Raw genomic sequence first — 24,900 nt, forward strand, 5'->3', positions numbered from 1 at the left:
AATCTTCAAGTCTGTAACCAAGGCAGAAAGAAGCAGGCTATTCCAAACAACTGAGTGTATATAGAGAGGGCAGGTCGTATAGAATCCTCCAGGGACTAACAGAAAGAAGATTATCGAAGTATAAACCTAATTTTCCATTCTGTTACGTCCCTTCCGGATTCCATACACTAGGAGATGTACCAAAGCAATGATAGCTAGGAAGGGTCAGAAGGACCTGCCCTCAAACCCGAGGTCCTGAAAACAGCATCAGAACGTGCTGCTACATCCACTTGGTAAAACCAGGTAAAGTTTGAAGAGATGACCAAGTAGCCGCCCTGCAAATTTCATCAGGATGAATCGCTCGAGATTCCACCCACGACGCAACCACACTTCTTGTCAAATGTGCTTTAAGCGATATTGGCAGCTGCTTGCCTCGGGTGATGTAAGTCGCAGAAATGGCCATTCAAATCCATCGAATGATTGAGAACTTGGATGCCAGCCTACCACGGTGAGGCGTAGCAGTTAGAACAGAAAGGTGATCAGACAGCCTGAACTTATTCGTCCTCTCCACATAATGGAGCAAGACAATTTGCGTAATATCTGATCTTTGTGCTCCGAACCTGGAGGATGAAATACAGGCAACTAACCTCCTGTATCACATGGAAAACCAAGACCACTTACAACAAGAATGAAGGAAGAGTACAGAAGAAAACACCCGCATCTGTAATACAGAAAAAGGGTTTCCTGAATGAAAGAGCCTGAAGCTCCGAAATACACCATGTCAAAGACAATGGTGACAAGGTCCAGAAGAGAAGCATCCTTCCATGGTTCAAAAGGAGCTCTCCAAGGCCCTGCAGAAAAATGCTAAGATTCCATGAAGGGAAAGAAATACACACATACGGGAGGACACAGATGAAGCGCCCCCCCCCCCGCCTCCATAAACCTGGTCACATCTGGATAAGCAGTAAGCAAACTAGAGCCTCTGAATGCTCAAAAACATGAAAAGCCTGCAACCTAAACTTTCAGGGAGGCCAGATCTTTGTCTAGACCCTTCTGAAGGAAAGCCAGGACTACCGAAATGGGAGCCTCCTGAGGCTCCACCTGATCCCTAGCACACCACGCATAAGAAGCCATAGTAGAAGGTTTCTTCGAGCACAAGAGAGTTGAGATATCTACCTCCGAATAACCATGCTTCATTAAGGTTGAGCGTTCAAGAGCCATGCCTTAAGACCAAAGTGCCGTGGGTTCTCCATGGGCAGCAGACCCTTGCTGAGAAGATATCGATGAAGGAGCTGGAGCTTCTTGTCACGCTCTAGATGTACGAAATATGCATACCACAGAGCCACTAGAATCACCAGGCCGGGATGCGTCACTATCCAGCGGATGACCCGACCAACCAGAGGCCATGGAGGGAACACATACAGGATCTCGCGAACAGCCAGGGCTGCACCAAAGGGTCTAAGCCCTAAGCTTCCACACTGTATTCTTAAGACTGAAAAAGCGCCTGGCCTTCAAGTTCTCTGCTGAAGCTGACCCCAGTGCTGAAAAACCAGACTGAATGCCTTCTATGAGAGGGACCATTCTCCTGGATCCAGAATCTGTTGCCTGAGAAAATTTGCCTGAACATTGTCGATACCGGCCTGGCCTAAGGGAGCACTTCCCCGTGCCCCCTTGAAAATATAAGTACACCACCGTGGCGTTGTCTGAGAATACTCAAACTGTTTTTCCTACTAAAATGCCAGACGAATTGCCCTGAGTTCCAGACGATTGATCAACTAACGTTTCCGACGAGTCCACTGCTCCTCAATGGATTGTTCCCTGCAGTGAGCATCCCCAACCAATATGTGAAGAACCCTGCCCTGACGGAGAGCCTCCCCCTGAAGCCAACAGCTGACTCCATCCAGTGGAGTGGCATCTGAAGGTGATGATGCTGTAGAGACCACCGAGAGAGAAGGGACTCCTGTAATGGGCACATGTGCGCTCAGGCCCAGGGAACTGCCTCCAAAGAGGCTGACATGAACCCCAGAATCTGAAGATACAACCAGGCCTTGGGAGCTGAGCAGTCCAGTAGAGCTCTGATCTGCTGTTGAAGTTTTGGTCTACATGCCTCAGGAAGAAACACACGACCCTGCTTGGTATCAAAGAGAAGTCTCAGATATTCCAAGGACTGGGAGAGTGTCAAATTGCTCTTCTTGAAGTTGATAATCCATCCCAATGCTTGCAACTGAGACCCTACCATCTCCACCGCACTGTTGCACTCCAAATGAGATGGAACTCGAATCAACCAGTTGTCCAGGTAAGGATGGACCTGGATCCCCTGCTTGCAGAGAAAGGCTGCCACAACTAACATCACCTTGGTGACAGTGCGGAGCACCATCGCAAGCCCGAAGGGCAGAGCAGTGAACTGGAAATGCTGTTGCAGAACATGGAAATGCAGAAACCTTTGATGCTCCAGGAAGATTGGAATATGGAGGTAAACCTCTGTGAGATCCAAGGACACCAGAAACTCTCCTGGAGAAACAGCTGCTATGACTGTGCACACTGTTTCCATACGGAAATGAGGAATCCGCAAGAAGGGGTTAACCAACTTGAGATCCAGAATGGGCCTCCAATCTTCCGAGCCTTTCTTTGACACAACAGAGTATAAGAAGTTGCTGCCTAAGCCTGATTCATGATCTGGAACAGGTTCTATAGCTTCGCTGTCTAAGAGACCTGCTCACAGAGAGAGCAGCGTTCAGCCACACTGGTCATAAGGTTGTCCAGGCCTTTACCAAAGATAAGCTAGCCCTTGAAAGGAAGTCTACTTAGAGTGGCCTTGGAGGAGGCATCTCCAGCCCAATGACATATCCATAGAGTCCGGCATGCAGACACTGGTCTGCCACTGCAGGATGAGAAGGCTACCGAAAAGGAAGCTCCGCCACTGGTACAATAGGCTGAGACAGCTCCGACGTGCCCGCTGGCAGCGACAAACGAGCGGGATCCTTAGAAAAGGCTTTCCAGAGAAGCCAAATAAGTTCCAGTGAAAATTCACACCCCACAACCATGGCACAGAGCTGTTGAGACACATGCACCCCACCTCAAGAGTCCCAAGACTTGGATCACAAGCATTTTGCGCCAAATGCCAGTAGGACCACAGGATGATATTTTTTTTACTGAAGTCATTGACCCAGGTCAGCTCCCCAGCCCTTAAGTATGTGGAGATTAAATCCAAAGTTCCCGCCGCTCCCCCCCTTTGTGCTATGGCAAGCGGTGCAAAGTCACTGATTCAGCACAATTACTGCACATATCCAGCAGATTAGGGGCTGGGGAGTCCAACCCAGCCGATTTTGAGGCAGAAATTAAAAAAACTTTGAAAAAAAGATTGATAGAAATCAAAGATGGCCACTGCCAGTGAATTTGCACCCAAAATGGCAAAAATAACAAAAAACCTGAAAATAAAAAATAGCGATTTGGGATCTAGAGAAGTGGGATATCTGAACCCTACCCTCAGAAACTGTGAAGAACACAAATTAAAAGCTCCTCAAAAGCCACTCCCAAAGTTTCCATAAAACATAATGGAGGTACTCAAAGTTCTGAAGTACCTTTTTGCCCGTCAGAGCTTTTAAATGCAGTTGAGTGGAGAAAAAGGATTTTCTGCCTCAGAAACAGCACCATATGCACAAAATTGAAGATCTTTGGACTGCCAGCTGGCCAGACACAAACTACAACCTCTATCCCCACAGATCCTCTGCCATGCGGTCAAGGGTAGGAAAGGTAGCCTGCACTTTGAAACCTGAGTGGGTTTCCCTCCAGATGCACACAGCCTACACTTGAACTGTGACAAGGTCACCAACCAGCATACTCCCAAGGGAAGGGACTCTGGGCATTCTAAAAAGGGTGGCACACAGCAGGCTAGCTCCACAGATCCACCAGAGTTTCTCTGTGAAGCTGCAGTCCAGCACCAAAGGACTGCGTCCTTTATTCCAACAGTGGACCACTGGGATGGGATCTTAAGGCACTGAAGCCACTGAGAAACAAACTAAATGGAAAAAAGATAAGAAAAAGAAGCAGAGCAACTACAAAAGACTTCTGCACGGATTGCTTGCAGAAATTGTAACTGGATATGTTTATTAACTCAGACTCAGGCATGTACTCAGAAAAGTTGTGGATTTCTACAACTACCGAATTGCGAGTTGGGATTGAACACCTAGCATATGAAATCCAGAAGGGACATAACAGAACTGTAGTTCTGTCTCCCTCTTAAATCCCACTCCTCTCTCACTTGCACCCTGAATTCCCTCCTTGACCCCCATAGTCTGGCATCTCTCCGCCACCCCCGGGCTAAGAATTTCTTCCCATCACCTCTCTCTCTACATCCCCCCCACCCCACTTGCAGGTCCAGCATCCATGTCCTCTCACCTCACCCACCACCTCTCTCACTTGCACTCTGAATCCCTTCCCTACTTCCAATGGTCTAGAATCTCCCTCTCCCTCTATGATCAAGCATCTCTTCCTTTTCACCTTTCTAGCCTGGGTTTCCTTCTCACCCCCTTTCCCCATTTGCAGTCCAGCATCCATGTCTCCTCCTCTTTCCTCTCCCCTCCTACTTGCAAGTCCAGCATCCATGTCCCTCCTCCCCCTCCTACTTGCAAGTCCAGCATCCATGTCCCCTCCTTTTTCCTCTCCCCTCCTACTTGCAAGTCCAGCATCCATCTCCCCTCCTCTCCCCCTACCAAGGGCCTAGCATCCATGTTCCATCCTCTCTCCCCCCAAATTGTGGTCTAGTATCCATATCCCCGTCTGCTTCTTCTCCCCGTCTGTCTGTCTCTCTCTCTCCCTCCATCCCTTTGACCACTCCCCCACTGTGATATCAGAGGAAGGCAACAAAAATGGTAAGGAGTTTGAACAAAAGAAGTATCAGAAGAGACTGGAAGACCTAAATATGTATACTTTGGAGGAGAGGAGAGACAGGAGAAATATTATACAAATGTTTAAATACTTGAAAGGTATTACTATAGAACCAAATCTATTCCAGAGAAGAGAAAATGGTAAACTAGAGTATAATTTGCGGATGCAGGGAGGAAGACTTAGAAGCAATGTTAGGAAATTCTTTTTCACAGAGAGGGTGGTAGATGCCTGGAATATCCTCCCGAGGGAAGTGGCAGAGAGGAAAATGGTGAAGGAATTCAAAAAAGTGTGGGATAAACAAAGAATCTCTAATTAGAAAACGAAGGATGTAAATTAAATAACTAAGGCCGGTATTGGACAGACTTGCACGGACTGTGTCCCATATGTGGTGATTTGGTGTAGGATGGGCTGGGGAGGGCATCAATGGGAATTCCAGTAACTTGGAACATGAGGATGTTATTAGCCCGACTTTATAGTAGATATCCTGCAAACAGGATAGGCTGGAGTGAGCTTGGACAGCAACTTCAGCATTTGGAACCTAAGACAATACCAGGTGGACTTTACTTTACAGTCTATGAGTCTGAAATATCAAAGAAGAGACAAGTTAATTTAATCATGTATTTGTAATGGGTATAACTCCTTTGCAGACTGGATGGACTGTTCAGGTCTTTATCTGCCGTCATTTACTATGTTACTATGTTATATACCTGCGGGCCATCCAGAGCAGCAGCAGTGGCAGCAGCTGGCCAACCAGCAGAGGCAGTGCTGTGAATAGGCTATTTATTTATTTTGTTTTGTATCTCATTGTCCCCAAAGAGCTCAGAACAGTTTACAGGTTGAACATACATAAAAGACAGTTTAGGTTGATTTTGCCATAATTACAGTACAGTTTATGATACAAGTTTTTATTCTAACTTATACTATATACTAAGGGTTTAATACCAATATACTTAATATACAGTTTATAGGTTACAATTTGTCATAGTTATCCTTACAGTACAAGTTTTTCAATACAAAGTTATTATTCTAACTTGACACACACTAGGGTTCTAATACCAATATACATAATGTACAATTTACAGGTTGAATTTTCCATAGTTATCATGGAAAAAATTCACTTCTAGTTTTTTATCCTAACATGACACATACTGGGATCTAGTACCAATGTACATTTAAGAACATAAGAATTGCCGCTGCTGGGTCAGACCAATGGTCCATCATGCCCAGCAGTCTGCTACCATGGAAGCCCTTAGGTCAAACAGTGCCCTGAGTCTAGCCTTACCTGCGTACGTTTTGGTTCATCAGGAACTTGTCTAACTTTGTCTTGAATTCCTGGAGGGTGCTTTCCCCTATAACAGCCTCCGGAAGAGTGTTCCAGTTTTCTACCACTCTCTGGTGAAGAAGAACTTCCTTACGTTTGTACGGAATCTATCCCCTTTCAACTTTAGAGAGTGTGAACAACCTGTCTTTATTACCAAGTCTATTCCCTTCATTATCATGAATGTTTCGATCATGTCCCCTCTCAGTCTTCTCTTTTCAAGGGAGAAGAGGCCCAGTTTCTCTAATCTCTCACTGTATATTGTATTAATTTTATTTTTTATCTTATTTTAACTTGTAAACCGGCTAGATATTTGCTGATAGTCGGTATAGTAAAAATTTAATAAACTTGAAACTGTAAGGCAATTCCTCCAGCCCCTTAACCATTTTAGTCACTTCTCTGGACCCTTTCGAGTAGTACTCTGTTCTTCTTCATGTACAGCAATCAGTGCTGGACGCAGTATTCTAGGTGAGGCCATACCATGGCCTGGTACAGCGGCATGATAACCTTCTCCGATCTGTTTGTGATCCCCTTCTTAATCATTCCTAGCATTCTGTTCGCCCTTATCACAGCTACCGCGCATTGCGCGGATGGCTTCATTGACTTGTCGACTAGTACTGCCAAGTCTCTTTCCTGGGGAGTCTCTGGGGCAGTGGAGTTAGGTAAAGAGGCATGTTTTTATTGCTTTCTTAAAGTTGAGGAGTCATTCAAGGGCTCTGATCTGCAGGGTAGTCGATTCCAGTGGCTCAGTATTAAGTGGGAGTAGGCATGTTTGGCAGTTTCCAGTTGTAAGGCACAGTCAGGGGGCATTTTGAGGCATATTTCATCCTGTGAGCAGATGGACTTGTTTGGCATGTACGGAAGAAGCTTGGCCATCATGTAGCCCAGCACCATATCGTGCAAGGATCTGAACCAGGAGTGCCCAATACGTTGATCGTGATCGACCGGTCGATCGTTCAGGCAACCCGAGTTGATCGCGGAGCCATGCGGTTTCCCTTTTCTTTTTTTCCCCTCCTGACCAGCATGTAATTAATCTGCCTCTTGAAGAACGCCGGCCAATCAGAGTGCTGGCAGGGCGGGGGATGGAGCTTAGCGCCCTACTACAGAAGACAGAAGCAGTGGTAGCCTGTTGTGGTAAGAGCTGAGGTTGGGAATAGTGATGCCCGATTCAAATCAATTCACTTCGGGTGAATCGATACAATTTAAAACAAACAAACAAACAAACAAAAATCGGCTTCCCGATTCAGTGACTGACCTTCCTCCCTTGCCCCCTAAAGCAGGATCGGAAGCGCTGCCTCTTGCTAGATGGCCACTGCCGCTCCTGCTTTAGAGGGCGAGGGGGGCGGGTCAGTCAGGAAGTGCTGTGGTGTCCAGCTTTCTCCCTTGCCTCCCGCCCATCCCTTTACCTAATTCCAGCAGGGAGCAGCCTGCAGAGAGGATCACCGATACTTTAGCGATCCTTGAAGGTTGCCATAGGCATCAGTAGCTGTCTTCCCTCTGCCACTATCCTGCCTCTGACTCAGAGGAGGGGCAGGACTGCAGCAGAGGGAAGACAGCTCCCGAGGTCTATGTCAACCTGCAAGGATCACTAAAGTACCGGCGATCCTCTCTGCAGGCTGCTCCCTGCTGGAATTAGGCAACTGGATGTGCGGGAGGTCAGGGAGCAACACGCAGGCCTTCCGGGGGGGGGGGGGGGAATAATCCTTCGGGGGGTACAGGCCTTCAGGGGTGGTGGTGCAGGCTTTTGGGGGAGGGACAGGCAGGCCTTCAGGGGGGGTGCAGACCTTCAGGGAGTCAGGTCTTCGGGGGAGGAGGGCCCTGGTGTAGAAGTACACGGAGTGAGGAAGGGAAGGGGGGTTCAAAGAGACGTGCATATGCCGGACTTTGGGGGGAAGAAATAATGGGTTTAAAAACAGGAGAGGGACAGAGATGGTGGACAATGGGATTTAGGGAGGGAAGGAACAGAAAGGGAAGAAGTTGGACACAAGGGGTGATGTGGAGGGGGGATAGAGGTACTGGATAGAAGGGTAGTTGGGAAAAGAAATTGAGAGATGGTGGACCCTGGGGTGGTGGGGAAGGAAGGAGAGATGCTGGATGAAAGGGTAGTTGAGAAAAGGTGAATCTGTGGATGGAGACGAAAAAAAGGAAAGATGCCAGACTTCCGGGGGAGGGAAGGGAAACGGAAGGGGAGGACAGATATGGAAGATGGATGGTTAGCACGGAGAAAGAAGAAAACAACAAATGGGCAGGAGACCCTGGCAAGTGAGTTATCAGAAGACAGCCAGAGCCTGGGACCAAAATGATTTGAATAATAACCAGACAACAAAGGTAGGAAAAATGATTTTATTTTCAATCTAGTGATCAAAATGTGGCCGTTTTGAGAATTTATATCTGCTGTCTATATTTTGCACTATGGCCCCCTTTTACTAAACCGCAATAGCGTTTTTTAGCGCAGGAAGCCTATGAGCATCAAGAGCAGCGCAGGGCTATCGCAGTTTAGTAAAAAGGGAGGGGGTATATTTGTCTATTTTTGTATCGTTGTTACTGAGATGACATTGCATAAAGTCATCTGCCTTGATCTCTTTGAAAAAAAACCCGGAATATAAATAATTAATATTTTCTCTGCGTAAAGTGTGCTTTGTGTTTTTTCTAAATTTTATTGTTGATAGATCATTTTGACTTGGTCATTTTAAAAGTAGCTCGCAAGCCAAAAAAGTGTGGGCAGCCCTGATCTGAACGCTAGCATCAGGCCCTTGAAGACACAGTGTGCCTACAAGCAGCCAGTGAGTCGATGTGAGTCGATGCTAGAGCCTGGGAGACAGAGTCATGGGCATGGAGGTTTTAAGTTTGATTGCAATGTTTTGTACACGTTGGAGATGATGTACGTTCTTTGCTGTTAAGACTGCTGAATAGCGCATTGCAGTAATCCATGCAGGAGAGTACTAAGGCACAGAGTACCGTATTTTCACGTAGATAACGCGCACCCGTGTAAAAAGCGCACACGGGTATAGCGCGCGGAAAACACAAATTTATGTACAGAAATTTTTATATACCGCGCACACCCGTATACCGCGCATGCTGGCTGACTCTCCTTTCGCCCGCCCCGACTCTCCTCTGGCCACCCCGACTCTCCTTTCGCCCGCCCCGACTCTCCTCTCCCCCTTGAAGTCCTGTCCCCACCCTGAAAGCCTGATGCCCCCCCCCCACGTCCGATTCACCCCCCGCTGGACCGCTCGCACCCCCACCCCGAAGGACCGCTCACACGCACTCCCACCCGCACCCGCACCCCCACCCTGAAGGACCGCTCGCACCCCCACAGCCTCCCGACCCCCCCCCATCATGTAGAAGCTCCTACCGGTGTCCTGCTGCTTTCTCTTGGCGGTCCCGGCCCTTCCGTGAGCCCTGCGCCTGCGCTGCTTCCTCTTCCAGCGGTTCGCCCTTTCTCTAACGTCAATCCCTCTTGCCCCGCCGACTCCCCGACACGATCGGGGCAAGAGGGAGCTCAAGCCCTCTTGCCCCAGCCAACCGTGGCACCCCCGACATGATCGGGGCAAGAGGGAGCTCAAGCCCTCTTGCCCCAGCCAACCGCGGCACCCCCGACACGATCGGGGCAAGAGGGAGCTCAAGCCCTCTTGCCCCCCCGACACGATCGGGGCAAAAGGGAGCCCAAGCCCTCTTGCCCCGCCGACTCCCCAACTCCCGACAATATCGGGCCAGGAGGGAGCCCAAACCCTCCTGGCCACGGCGACCCCTACCCCCACCCCGCACTACATTACGGCAGGAGGGATCCCTGGCCCTCCTGCCCTCGATGCAAACCCCCCTCCCCCCAATGACCGCCCCCCCCAAATAACCTCCGACCGTCCCCCCAGCCGACCCGTGACCCCCCTGGCTGACTACACAAAGGTACGGGGAAGGGGGGTGGGGGTGTCATGGGGGTCGGCCAGGGTGGTCGCGGGTCGGCTGGGGAGTGCAGTCGGAGGTTCTTTGGGGGGGGCGGTCGTTGGGGGGAGGGGGGTTTGCGTCGATGGCAGGACAGCCTGGGATCCCTCCTGCCCATAATGTAGTGCGGGGTGGGGGTAGGGGGTCGCCGTGGCCAGGAGGGTTTGGGCTCCCTCCTGGCCCAATATTGTCGGGGAGTTGGGGAGTCGGCGGGGCAAGAGGGCTTGGGCTCCCATTTGCCCCGATCGTGTCGGGGGGCAAGAGGGCTTGAGCTCCCTCTTGCCCCGATCGTGTCGGGGGTGCCGCCGTTGGCAGGGGCAAGAGGGCTTGAGCTCCCTCTTGCCCCGATCGTGTCGGGGGTGCCGCGGTTGACTGGGGCAAGAGAGCTTGAGCTCCCTCTTGCCCTGATCGTGTCGGGGAGTCGGCGGGGCAAGAGGGCTTGACGTTAGAGAAAGGGTGAACCGCCGGAAGAGGAAGCAGCAGGACACCGGTAGGAGCTTCTACATGATGGGGGGGGTCGGGAGGCTGTGGGGGTGCGAGCGGTCCTTCGGGGTGGGGGGGTGTCGGGGGGAACTATGTAAAAAAATTTTATATAGCGCGCTCACGCAAGGCTATGCACGGTTTGTAAAAACACGTATAACGCACGCGTTATATGCGTGAAAATACGGTAGTTTGGTGAAGTCAGACTCTGAAAAGTAGTTCCTTATTTTTCAGAGTTATCACAAGTAGTAAAATGATGAAGATGCCACCTGAGAGATATGATTGGAAAGCGATAGGTTGCCATCAAGGAGTATTCCTAGGCTATAGTACGGAGACCATCCTAACTTCAATGCTTGATTATCTTCATAGTCTATTTAGCAAAGGCACTAGTGCCTTAATTCTTCAGCTAGATTTTAGTAGTGCCTTTGATGTAGTAGATCATGAAATATTGTTGAGTTGTTTAGACACAATAGGACTTTCAGGAAGGGTCTGGAACTGGTTTCAAGGTTTTTTGAAGAAAAGATCTTATCGAGTGATTTGTGACGGTAACTATTCTCATTCATGGAGCAATCCATCTGGTGTGCCCCAAGGTTCTCCGCTATTGCCTACCTTATTCAACAGTTTTATAATAAGTTTTACAGTAATTTTTACAATAATTATGTCAATTCATACTGTAGGCTTGATAGCTGTCCCCCCGAATGTTATGAAAGCTGCCCCTGTTACTTTTAAGGCTAATCTGTTGACTTGGGTTAATTTCTTATTATCCATATAGAAGTTTCCAGAGAACTGGGTCAAATTGTGGTTACACTGATTAGAAAAAATCCTAAAGAATCATCTAGTATTGCATCTAATTTTAGACCCATTGCCAGCATTCCTCTGTCTATTAAATTACTCGAGGGTGTGGTAAATGCAGAACTAGTTACATATTTGGCTAAGTTTAATATTTTACAGGATAACCAATCTGGTTTTCGGTCAGGTTTTAGTACCGAAATATAGTAACATAGTAGATGAGGGCAGATAAAGACCCAAATGGTCCATCCAGTCTGCCCAACTCGGGTTGCCTGAGCGATCGACCGGTCGATCACGATCAACGTATTGGGCACTCCTGGTTCAGATCCTTGCACGATATGGTACTGGGCTACATGATGGGCAAGAATCCAAAGCTCTACCCGGTATTCTACTTGGGTTCCAACTGCCAAAATCTCCGTTAAAACCTACTCCATCCCATCTAAACCCTCCCAGCCTTTGAAGCCCTCCCCAGCCCATCCTCCCCCAAACGGCCATATACAGACACAGACTGTGCAAGTCTGCCCAGTACTGGCCTTAGTTCAATATTTAATATTTTCTGATTCTAGATCCTCTGTGTTCATCCCACACTTCTTTGAACTCAGTCACCGTTTTCCTCTCCACCACCTCTCTCAGGAGTGCATTCCAGGCATCCACCACCCTCTCTGTAAAGTAGAATTTCCTAACATTGCTCTTGAATCTACCACCCCTCAACCTCAAATTATGTCCTCTGGTTTTACAATTTTCCTTTCTCTGGCTTCATGGCTTCGTTGCTAGATCATCTGCATTCATATTTAGTCAAGATTTGAGCAGCGCTTTCGATTTGGTAGACCATACCATTCTTTTAGATTGCCTGGAATCTACTGGTATTGCAAATAATGTTCTGAACTGGTTCCACGGATTCCTGGGTAAAAGATCATACCAGGTGTTCAAGGACGACACTTTGTCCTATTGTTGGGAAAACTCTTGTGGGGTTCTGCAGGGTTCGCCCCTGTCTCCCACTTTGTTCAACATTTATCTTGTCTCTTTGGGAAATCTCTTGCAAAGCTTAAAACTTAAGTCTTACATTTACGTGGATGACATAACTATTATCATCCCATTAACTTGCCTATCATCTGAGCTTATAAATTCATTTTGAGTCAGATTGAACTCTGGATGACTGCCTTTAAATTGAGATTAAATGCGGAAAACACAAAATTTTTTCTTGCAACCACTAATGATAAAATCAAAGAAACAATGATACAAGTGAATGGTTTGGATTATAATATAGAACAGTCCATTAAAATATTAGGAGTGACTTTGGATAGACATCTTGCATTGGAACTACATACTGATTTATTACTTAAGAAATATTTTTCGGTGCTTTGGAAGCTTCGCACCATTAAGAAATATTTTGAGGAAGCTTCTTTTCATTTCTTAGTGCAGTCTTCTATCTTAAGCATTCTCGACTACTGTAATATTATATATTTGGGTGCCTATAAGAAAATTCTTAAAAAATTGAGTGGTTCAAAATACTACAGTCTGACTCATTTTTGGTTTAAAAAAATGGGAACATAGTCCTTTTTATCAGAAACTCCACTGGTTGCCGATTGAGTCTACAGTTTCGTTTAAATTTTCATGCATTTATTATAAATCAATCTTCGATATGTCACCAGGTTATCTTATTTCCCATTTTTCTTTGAACCAGTCAAATAAGATTACACGCAGAGCGCTTCTGTTTACATATCCCTCCACAAAATTCTGTCGTTATAAGAAGTTTCTTGAGAGAACTCTCTCATTTCAGGCTGCTAAACTGAATGTATGCTTCGGTAAAATTATGTTAGAGGCTCCTTATTTTGATTTAAAAAAATTGTTAAAGACGCAACTATTTGACAGGCTTGTATCATAATACTTCATGTTGATTTTCTATTGAGTCCTTTATATTCATAATTTAATGTTCTTTTATCTGCTTTGTATGTACCTGTTTTATTTGTTGTGAATCACCTAGAACCATTTTGGTCTTGCGGTATATAAGAATAAAATTATTATTATTATCTACATTTCCCCTTTAGGACATTTATTACAGAGTTTAAATGTAAAATTTTATAAATACATTTCTATTTTAATCCCTCTAAATAATTTTACCTCTGAAATTTTAAACCAGTTATCTTCTATTATGACTCAGATAGAACAGTGGACAATTAATTTCAAACTGAAACTCAATACGGAAAAACCAAGGGCTTCTTTTACAAAGGTGCGCTAGCGGTTTTATCACATATACCGGATTAGTGCACGCTGTAGCACGCGCTAGCTGAAAATCTACCGCCTGCTCAAAAGGAGGCGGTAGCAGCTAGCGCACACGGCAATTTAGCGCACGCTATTCTGCCCTAGTGCACCTTCGTAAAAGGAGCCCCAAACTTTTCTTGGCTAGTCCCAAAGACAAAATAACAAACTCATTGCTTCATCTTAATGGTCATGACTACCCGATTATTAAATCTGTCAAAATTCTGGGAGTCACACTAGACCGACATTTAACACTAGCAGAACACACAAACTTAATGGTACAAAAATGCTTTTTTACATTGTGGAAATTAAGAACCATAAAAAATATTTTGATCCTTTATCGTTCAGACTATTGGTGCAGGCATTAGTTTTATCTATTTTATCTATTTAGGAGCACCCAAAAAAATTCTAATGAAATTAAGGATAATTCAGAATACAGCTGTTTCGATTGATTTTTGGTTTAAAAAAGAATGACCATATTAGTCTATATAATCGTTTACTTCATTGGCTGCCTTTGGAGGCAAGAGTGTTATTCAAATTTTCCTGTATCTGCTTTAAGGTGATATCGGGATTATCTCCAGCTTACCTTTTTCCTCATTTTGTGTTGCATAGACCATCAAGAGAAACTAGAAATTTCTACTTATTTGCTTATACAAAAATTAATGGGTGTAGATATAAGACCTTCTTAGATAGGACCCTAGCATTTCAAGCTGGTAGTCAACAATCTTGGTTAGGTAAATGTATTCAGCAAGCTATGCTATCCTATTGCTGTTTTCGGAAATTAATTAAGACCACTTTGTTCGATAAGTTTATTAGTTAATGAGAGTTTTATTATTGAAATTCTATTTTACAAATATTTGTATTTTTTACTGTATTATTGTATTTTGCTGATTGTGCAGCTCTTTTTAGTGTAAACTGCCTAAAACTTTTGGTTATGGCAATATAAAAGAAGTTATTATTATTTTGCAGTTATGGTAGTCAAGTCCCAGCATAACAAGGGACGGAGGCGGTTACAGCGTTCTTTGCGGATCCAAAGAAGTTCCGTCTTGGAAGTGTTTAGTTGTAATTTTATTGACAGACATACAGTTTCTGATTTCTGAGAGGCAGTTTAAGAATTTCACGATCTGGGCTTCACAGGTTTGTCCTAACGGTAGGCACAGTTGTATGTCATCTACGAAGGAGTGGATCTGTATTTGATATTTGTGGGCTATGTCTAGGGCAAGTCTAACGTAGAGATTGAATAGAGGGGACAGCAGAGCCCCTATGCAGAACACCGTATTTGATGGTCTCATTTCAATAGCACATCGTTGAGCTGAACACATTGGGATGTGTTATTGCAGCCAGCTCTGCCAGGGGGGCCATTCCCTCTCCGTGTTATCTATTTACAGGAAGTGATTGGCAGAAGGAAGGCCCTGGAGGGGCCAGCCGCATGGAACCCTTTCATAACACTGCGTCTGCCAGCCAGCTGCTGCCACTGTTGCTCCATTGGGAGGGCCCGCAGGTATGTCTGATCTCACACTGGGGGGAGCAGTCAGAGAGGGAAAAGAGACCAAACCCATGCAGGGAGGAGGGGGGGGACAGGGACATAACGGAAAGTTTGTGCAGAATTTGCACAGATGGGAATTCTGCACAGCAGTATGTACAGAATTCGACCAGGAGTAAATCTTTAGGAATCCCCAGATCACACCTCCTATCCACCCCATTGTTCAATGAATGTGTATGCTTTTCAAATAAGGCTTTTTAAAGTTAAACATTTTACACACTGTTCCAAAATACAGTAATCATGAATCTATTGCATGAAACAGCCTCTAAACTCTTCCAAAAAAGGAAAAAAAGAGCTTATATTGCTTAGAAAACATTTCCGCAGCCTTAGATTAATTGGATCAGGCAGTCAATTTGAATTTTCTAGCTTAAATGAAAAAACCTCTTGATTAGCAACTCTTTGCAAAAGTCTAATAAGCCTCACATTTTGAGACTGCATTCCTTTATAAGAATTGAAATATAAGATGTCTTATAACTAAGATATGGGCTAATTTTTAACTATTTGGAGCATTTTATTATATTATTTGGTTCTTAATATATTTCTCTTTGTACAATTACTTCCAAAAATGTGAAAATATCATACCAAAATTTTTTTTCTTCAATTAAAGCCCACCGGTTTGAATTTCCTTCTCTTACAATAAAATAAATTCAGAAACTTACTGATCAACATACCACTTAATTTAAAACAGTGAAGAAAATGTTTCTTTGTAGACATATGTTGCAGGCATTCTTCTCGAATATTAAAAAGAAGGAAGCAACATGGACAAGCAAAACACTGAATGACTTGGGGAGGAAGATTCATTGAATGACTGTCATCTCTCTCAATCTGAAAAACAAAGCAGAATGTGGAGGTGTTTTTATGTTAAGACTCTCATTGTATTATGTTACTTTAGTTCTCCTTTATTACAAATTTGCCACTTTTCTCCCATTTGGTGATCTAAGGCAGTATTCTTCAACTGCTGATCTGTGGACCGGTGTCGGTCCGCAAAAAATTCCTGCCGGCCCACACAGGGCCGGTGATATCGGTGCGTAAAATTCCTGCCGGTCTGTGCAGGGCTGGCGAGAGCCTCCGACAGTAGCTTCCTCCCCTCTGCTCCCCTCTCAGCAGCTCTCAGTACTTGTCTGCAGCAGCAATTCACTTAGGAAGCCTTGGGGCTTTTGCTGAGTCGTAGCCCGCCTCTGATGATACAACTTCCTCTTTCCCCAGAGGCAGCACGACCCATCAAAGGATCCAAGACTGCCTAAGTGAATTGTTGCTGCAGGCAAGTACTGAGAGCAGAGGGAGCCACTGTTGGAGGCTGGGAAGCTGCTGGATAAAGGGAGAGCTGCTACTGGACCTGAAGGGAGGGAGAAGGATAGATGTTGCTGGGAGGGGAGGAGGGAAAGGGAAGAGAGTTACTGTTGGATAGGGGAAGGATGGAAGGGAGAAGGGGTACTGCTGGACAGGGGAGGAGGAAAAAGGGAAGGAAACAGCTGTCACAGAGATTAGAGGAGGGGAAGGGGTCAGGGTGGAATGGAGAGATCAGATGAGGGAAAGGGGAGAGACAGGAATGAGAAAGTAGAGAGAGATCGATGCTGGGAAGGGGGTCAGCAGAGAAATAAGGAGGGACAAAGATGCTAGATCTGGTATAGGAGAGATAAAAATGAAAAGAGCAGTGAAGCTGGAATGAATCATGTAAAAAGGAGAGAGGGGGCGCAGGCTGGATGGAGAGGGGCACAGAAAGAAGGCAGATACCATATGGAAGGGGGAGAGGGCAGACAGTGGATGGAAGGGGCAGATACTGGATTGAAGAGACAGAGAGGGTAGAAGCTGGAAGAAAGAGAGTGAAAAGAAGATGAAAGCAGAAACCAGACGACAAAAGGTAGAAAAAAATGTTATTTCTATTTTGTGATTAGAATATATCAGATTTGAAATATGCATCCTGTTAGAGCTGGTGTTACATAACTGGGGACTGCAAAGTAGAGAGTTGCGCGGGGACAGAAATCCCACCTGTTCCCACCCGTTCTCGTGAGTAATCCCCTCCGTCCCCGCCCGTCCCTATAAACTTCAGAAATAGCTATTTCATTTAATTATGCTACTGAATTAAAGGCTCTGGTAGAGACCCATTTACAAATAAGCAGAGACTTTATTAATTTGGAAATATTAATTGGGAAGAATACATTCTTTGTAAACGGGTTTCTACCAGAGCCTCTAATTTAAATATAAAATATAAATACTCAGCTGATGAGAACCCCCAAGCTGTCAGCTGAGGACTTCCTTTGCAGTTGGCCGGGTTTCCCTTTTGCCAAGCTTGGCAGGCAGCAGTAGCGTCCATGAGTCACAGATGCTAGCACCTCAGTGGCTCATGGATGTTGCCAGAGACTGCTGTGCTTGATGGAGGGGAGGTCTGGCTGTCTCTAGAGGAGGTCCTCTGCTGGCAGTGCTTGGGGATCCCCACCAGTCACAGCAAGGGTCAGCAAGTACTTCAACACTGTAGAAATAAAACCAGAAATGCATTTCCTTTTCTTTTGAACACAATACAAAGACATCTGCTATATACATTTCCCAAAGCTAACATATTTTAGTCAATAAATTCCGTTTTTTACCTTTGTTGTCTGGAGACTTATTTTTCCATAAAGTCGGTCCCAGTTTCTTTTTTCCGCTTTCCCATCTTCTGTAAATTCTTCTGTTGCTGTCCATTGGTTCCTACCATTGTCCAGCATTTATCCCTTTCTCATCTTTCATGCCTGCCCACCAGCCCCATGCCCAACATTTCTCCTTCTATCATCCCTCTCCAGCACCATGCCACATCTCTCCCTCCATTCTCTTCACCACTATGTCCAACATTCCTCCCTCTTGCATCCATTTCAATCTGTCCCAGTGTTCCCTTTCCACCACAATATTTCTCCCTCTCATCTGTATCTCACTCCCTCCCTATGACCAAAAATTCTCCTTCCTTCCATTTCTGTGTACACAACCATCTCTTTCCCTCCCTTCCTCCATCCATTTTCCCAAGTTCATACCTTGTGTCCAAAAACACACTCTCCCCCTTTTGTGTTCCGCGTTTGCCTCCCAGCCCACATCTGCAAGCAAATTACCAGCAACTTTCTCAGCCAAATGGAGCTCGAGCCACGAGGCTCGTCTTCTATTTCCTGCCTGCACTACCCCAGCACACATAGCCGAGCGGAAGTCTTCCCCGATGTCAGCGCTGACATCGGAGGGAGGGCTTTACTTAAGCCCTCCCTCCGACTTCAGTGCTGACATTGGGGAAGACTTCCGCTCGGCTATGTGTGCTGCGGCAGGGCAGGTAGGAAAAAGAAGACGAGCCTCGCGGCTCAAGTTGTATCGAACCCTGCAGGATCCCCGCAACCCTAGGAGGCATTCCCACGGGATCCCCGCGACCCTATGGGGCGTCCCCACGGGATCCCCATGACCTGAAGGGGAACCCGCGGATCCTGCGGGATTCCTGTCGTCCCTGTTCCCGTGCTGCTCTCTACTGCAAAGCCCAGGTAGTGCTTCCTTAGCTTCCAGTTGGCTTAGAGCTCTCTCTGACCAGGGGGTAGTTGCCCTAGTTGCATTCCCCTAACACTGTTCCTGTCAGTTAGCATGATATTTCTGTGTAGCATTCTGTAATAATTTGGCTTATTCAGTTTTCCTGATAGTAGAGGGGATATAAGAACAAGAATTTCCGCTTCTGAGTCAGACCAGTGGTCCATTGTGCCCAGCAGTCTGCTCCCGTGGCGGCCCTTAGGTCAAAGACCAGTGCCCCTAATTGAGTCAGTAGGGGAGAGGAGACAGGGGGTTTTGTTGATCCTTGTCTGTATTATTTGTATTTATAAAATGACAATTGTACAGAATATTATTTCTTTTTATATTTTAATATAATATGTCCAATATAAAATCATAACTGAGGCTTGTGTGAATGGGATCAGATGGTTTGCGGTGACTGAGCGGAAACAGGGTTTTTTATTTCAGTCTTAGTAGTTTGCCCGTCTACAAAATAATTCTTTTATTTCCACCGGTCCATAGGTGTAAAAAGGTTGAATAACACTGGTCTAAGGAACAGTAGATTATATTTTTTACTTTTGTTTTTAATATTAACTTTTTCTGACATGGGGATTTTGCTTGGGATGACTGTAAAATCCTCTATAATAACCCTAAGCGTGCAATGCGCACTAGGGAACTGTGATCCTGTGACAGCGTGCTGTGTCCCTTCTGTGCCGTATTCTATTTGCAGGCGCACGAGCAGCTTGAGGCATGTACGTCGGCTTGTGCCAGCTGGCGTGCACATGCAGGTCATTTGAGTGGAAGTGGCGGTTTGAGAGGCCTACTGCTGGACAGGGGGAGCAGTGGAAGAGGTGCTGCTGCTGGACAGTGGGGGGGAGGTCAAACGAAGGAAGAGGCCTACTGCTGGACAGGTGGGAGCAGGGGAAGGGGTGCTGCTGGACACGGGTGAGGTACAAGGAAGGGAGAAGGGCTACTGCTGGACAGGGGGAGCAGGCAAGGGGTGGTGGTGGACAGCCGAGGAAAGAGAGACAGAAAGAAAGAAAAAGACAGACAGAAAGCGGCCAAGGAGAGAGAGAGAGAAAGAAAGATCAGACACACACATCTATTCTAGCACCCGTTAATGTAACGGGCTTAAAGACCAGTTATAAATAATAAAAAAAGCAGCAAGCTAATGGGAAGATACATTCTAGCTACAGGGTTTAGTAGTTTAATTTGTCATTCCTGTCAAATTGCTCTCTAAAGATGTTGGTTTTTTTGCCTGTGGCCTCTCCCATTTATAATGGTGGACTAATAGATGATATTTTCCCCTTGATTCAGCTTATAGGTACTTTTCCCATGTTCTGTTTTCTAGTGTGTATTGCTTAAATGACATGCAAATACACACATAAATAAAAAAAATTTTTAAAAAGAAAACATGGGCCAAGTATAGATCTTCAAGGGAGAGGAAAGATTGTACAGCTTATTAGCTGGTACGGACATGAAGACTAGATAAGCTGTGTGGTAGCACTTCTGAGGTCCAATGTACCATGAAATAGTGATACTTCTTTGTTTAAAGTTGGTGTAACTTGATTGCTATCACATTCATCCATGTGGAAGCTGTTAATTAGCTAATTTACTAACAAGAATTTATACACTGCAGTATATGAAAAACTCAAAGCTGTTTACAATAAAACCGCATACAATAAATTTACATACAAAATTACAGGACTGCAATACGAACACCACCCACTATCCAAATAAAACTTCTATACCACAGACATAGTATCCTCACCCTCCTACTACAGTGCCCATATAAAAAACAAAGCAACTTATCTGTAGAAGGTGTTCTCCAAGGATAACAAGATACATAGTTTTATATGAGAGATGTCATCTCACAGAGCCCAATGGGTGCATCTTTCTGTCTGCTGCTGTCACACAGGAAGTAGCCAGTTGAGTGTGTATCAATTTATACAATTCAACATTAAAAGGAAGGAGGGAGGGTATATAAGAATGTATCCTGATGTCTTTGGAGAACACCTACTACAACTAAATAACTATTTGTTTTTTAAAAAACACAATCAGGCTAAATTAATCTTATAATGAAAAATGAGGAATAACTACTATCGATCTTGCAACAAGCAAGGCCCTATAATTTTGGAACAACAGAAATATCTTTAAAAAAAAACACAGTTTATTCAAGAAAACAACTACAAAAGCATACAAAACAGGTACAGGTTTTTCAAAAGTTTTACGTATACAAATCAAACCATCACGGCCAATGGCTGCACAAAAGAGAATCCAAGTCTTGGTACTTATGATCCGAATTCAACTATCAGAACAATACCCCTACAGAGTGTCCCCCACCCCCTTGACACCCCCTCCCCTCAGCAAATAAACTTCTGGTAACACCGGAAGCACTGCCCTCTGCAGTCTGTTTAATATTTGACTCCTCAATGTGGGGAAAGAGTGGACAGATGGAAGACCACATGGAAAGAAAGATTTTGCTCCGGTTCCTGGAGAAGTGTGCAGATAGATTCCCCTAATATCAAAGTGTGAAATTTGTTCCTCCAGCACCATATGGTAGGTGGGGAATCTTGCAACCAGTGGTTAAGAATGCACTTTTTCCCCAGGATATAACTTTTGTTCAGAAGCAAGCTATCTCCTGAAGACTTTCTCCCCATATGGCCCCTGAAGGAAAACGATGCCTTCCAAATGACAGGGAAGGATGTATCCAAATAGACACTGTAAGTAATTCTGTATGTCTGGCCAAAAGGTTTTAATTTTTGGACAGAGCCAAATACTATGAGAAAAGGAGTTCAGAAGGTTTTGTAGTCTTGAGTTCCAAACACTTTTGACATCTGAATATGTGGACCGAGGACCATATTTGTAGCTCTGCAAATTTCTCACAGGCCACTGATTCAGCCATAGCTCTAACATTATGAGCTAAAGGAAATGTAGTCTGCTTGTCTTCAAAGGATAAAAATCTACACCACAATCCAAATTAAAAAAATAAAAGTTTCAATTTTTTCTGCATCAGTAGCAAACTGGTTTCTTTCTGCAAATCCATCAGCAAGTCATTCGTAATTAGTATCATACATACATAACCAGAGCTCACTTCAAAACATTTGGAACCTCAAAAACATCACATTTAATAATCAACTTCTACTGCACCATATTATAAAATTATCCTAAGCATCCCATATAATAAAAAGCTTACCGGCACAAGCGCTGTTAAAACAGCTGCTGTGGTGTGTGATCCGTGGCCGTGTTCCATTTTAGAACCCGGCGGCAGGGAAACATTACTGGCCACTCCCTCCCTCCCGCCCTCACTCACCATTTGGAAGCGCAGGGCAAGCTCTCTCCCTGCCTGCGTCCTCGGCAGGAACACACCTCCCGCCTCATCACTCGCCGCTGCCGCTGATCCTCCTCTTCAGAGCAGCCTGCGATCGTGGCCGGCTTTAAAGAAACCTCGCAGGGCACTCTCCAACCTCATAGCACGTTCCCTCTGACGCACGGAATCACGTCAGAAAGAACGTGCTCCGAGTTGGAGAGCGCCTGCGAGGTTCGCTAAAGCCAGCCACCATGATCGCAGGCTGCTTTGAAGAGGAGCAGGCCAGAAGGGGAACATAGTAACATAGTAGATGACGGTCAGATAAAGACCCGAATGGTCCATCCAGTCTGCCCAACCTGATTCAATTTAAAATTTGTTACATTTTCTTCTTAGCTATTTCTGGGCAAGAAAATCCAAAAGCTTTACCCGTACTGTGCTTCGGTTCCAACTGCCGAAATCGTCTGTTAAGACTTACTCCAGCCCATCTACACCCTCCCCAGCCATTGAAACCCTCCCCAGCCCATCCCCCACCAAAACGGCCATACACAGACACAGACCGTGCAAGTCTGCCCAGTACTGGCCTTAGTTCAATATTTAATATTATTTTCTGATTCTAAATCCTCTGTGTTCATCCCACGCTTCTTTGAACTCAGTCACGAGTTTTAACTCTCCACCATCTCTCTCGGGGAGGCGCATTCCAGGCATCCACTACCCTCTCCGTAAAGTAGAATTCCCAACATTGCCCCTGAATCTACCACCCCTCAACCTCAAATTATGTCCTCTGGTTTTACATTTTCCTTTCCTCTGGAAAAGATTTTGTTCTACATTAATAACCTTCAAGTATTTGAACGTCTGAATCATGTCTCCCCTGTCTCTCCTTTCCTCTAAGGTATACATATTCAGGGCTTCCAGTCTCTCCTCATACGTCTTCTGGCGCAAGCCTCCTATCATTTACGTCGCCCTCCTCTGGACCGCCTCAATTCTTCTTACGTCCTTTGCCAGATATGGTCTCCAAAACTGGACACAATACTCCAAGTGGGGCTTTACCAATGACTTGTACAGGGGCATCAACACCTTCTTCCTTCTACTGTCTTTCCACTTCTCTTATGTCCTCCCATCCTAACAGCTCTTTCTTCAGGTACTCTCCCATTGCATTAAAGTCCGTACGTTTGAAATCTAGGACTTTAAGTATCGTGTGGCCGCTCTCCACTTTAGCCGTTATATCAAACCAAACCGTTTGATGATCGCTACTTCCCAGGTGAGCACCCACTCGAACATTAGAGATACTCTCTCCATTTGTGAGGATCAGATCCAATATCGCTTTTTCCCTTGTGGGTTCCGTCACCATTTGTCTGAGCAGAGCCTCTTGAAAGGCATCCACTATCTCCCTACTTCTTTCTGATTCCGCAGACAGAACATTCCAGTCCGCATCCGGCAGGTTGAAATCTCCCAACAGCAGAACCTCCTCTTTCCTTCCAAACTTTTGGATATCCACAATCAGATCCTTATCAATTTGCTGCGATTGAGTCGGAGGTCTGTAGACTACACCCACATAGATAGACGTTCCATCTTCTCTTTTCAGAGCAATCCATATCGCTTCTTCCTCTCCCCAGGTCCCTTGCATTTGGTCGCTTGGATATTGATCTTTACATAGAGAGCTACTCCTCCACCTTTTTGACCATCTCTGTCCTTCCTAAAAAGATTATATCCCGGTATGTTTGCATCCCATCCATGTGATTCACTGAACCATGTCTCTGTGATAGTGACAATATCTAGGTCTGCCTCTAACATCAGGGCTTGCAGATCATGAACTTTGTTGCTTAGATCATGAACTTTGTTGCTTCAGATCATGAACTTTGTTGCTTCAGATCATGAACTTTGTTGCTTAAGGGCCATTCTAAAGAAAGTTAATAAGATTGCTGTGCACTGAATGCTCATTGTCTTCTCCTGAGGGCTTCAGCCAAAGGGAACGCACAAAGGAGCCCCGCCGCTCCAGGGTTTTCCCACTGCTCAGTTCATGGGAACAGAGCCATCTCGGGATTGCTCTTATTAACTTTCTTTAGTACTCATGGTGCAATGCTTTTATTTATTTATTTTTTTTCTGTTAGTGGTAGATTGGTAAACAAGATTCTTTAAAACCAGAAACACAACGTTGATGACACATAACTGTATTCACGAAAGGGGGCTGCTTTGGGGGGGGAGGTGTGCTGGGGACAGACAGCTTTGCTCTGGGGGGAAGACAGAAGGGGCCATGGAGAGACAGGGAGAGGGAAAGGAGGCTGCTTTGGGGGGAGGGGTGTGCTGGGGGAGACAGAAGGGGCCATGGAGAGATAGGGAGAGGGAAAGGAGGCTGCTTTGGGGGGGGAGGTGTGCTGGGGACAGACAGCTTTGCTCTGGGGGGGAAGACAGAAGAGGGCCATGAAGAGACAGTTAGGGAGAGGGAAAGGGGGCTTCTTTGGGGGAAGGTGTGTGCTGGGGGCAGACAGCTTTGCTCGGGAGGGGGGGAGAAGACAGAAGGACACAGACAGCGGCCAAGGAGAGAGAGATAAAGAAACACAGACAGACAGACACATCTATTCTAGCACCCGTTAATGTAACAGGCTTAAAGACTAGTGTCTTTATAAAAGTACTACATATATGTAGTATATAGTATACAAACCTAGCAGTCTAAAGAATGGCAAACAAGTCTCCATAGAAACAAAAGCCTTCAAAGTTTTTATTGAGCTGAAAAGAATTTACCCCGCAACAGTAACCATCCTCTTTATACCACAGGGGTCAAAATATATTAAACATTACAAGGCACCCACATTTTCAAAGCAGTCTTAAGAACATAAGAAGTTGCCTCCGCTGAGGCAGACCATAGGTCCATCCTGCCCAGCGGTCCGCTCCCACGGCGGCCCATCAGGCCCA

The 24,900-nt window shown here is 45.5% G+C and overlaps 1 protein-coding gene across 2 annotated transcripts in view; it reads right to left on the minus strand.

The window, feature by feature from the left end:
* The window catches only part of ZNF451 (zinc finger protein 451), a 173,239-nt gene that overhangs the window by 96,288 nt on the left and 52,051 nt on the right, over positions 1-24,900 (minus strand). The window contains exon 7 of one of the 2 annotated variants that reach the window (XM_033936433.1): positions 15,854-16,019. In XM_033936433.1, coding sequence (XP_033792324.1) covers positions 15,854-16,019 — 166 coding nt within the window. The remainder of the gene's footprint in view (positions 1-15,853; positions 16,020-24,900) is intronic. The other variant, XM_033936434.1, reaches the window with a different exon arrangement.

The sequence above is a fragment of the Geotrypetes seraphini genome, chromosome 3, assembly GCF_902459505.1.
Source record: "Geotrypetes seraphini chromosome 3, aGeoSer1.1, whole genome shotgun sequence".
NCBI lineage: Eukaryota > Metazoa > Chordata > Amphibia > Gymnophiona > Dermophiidae > Geotrypetes > Geotrypetes seraphini.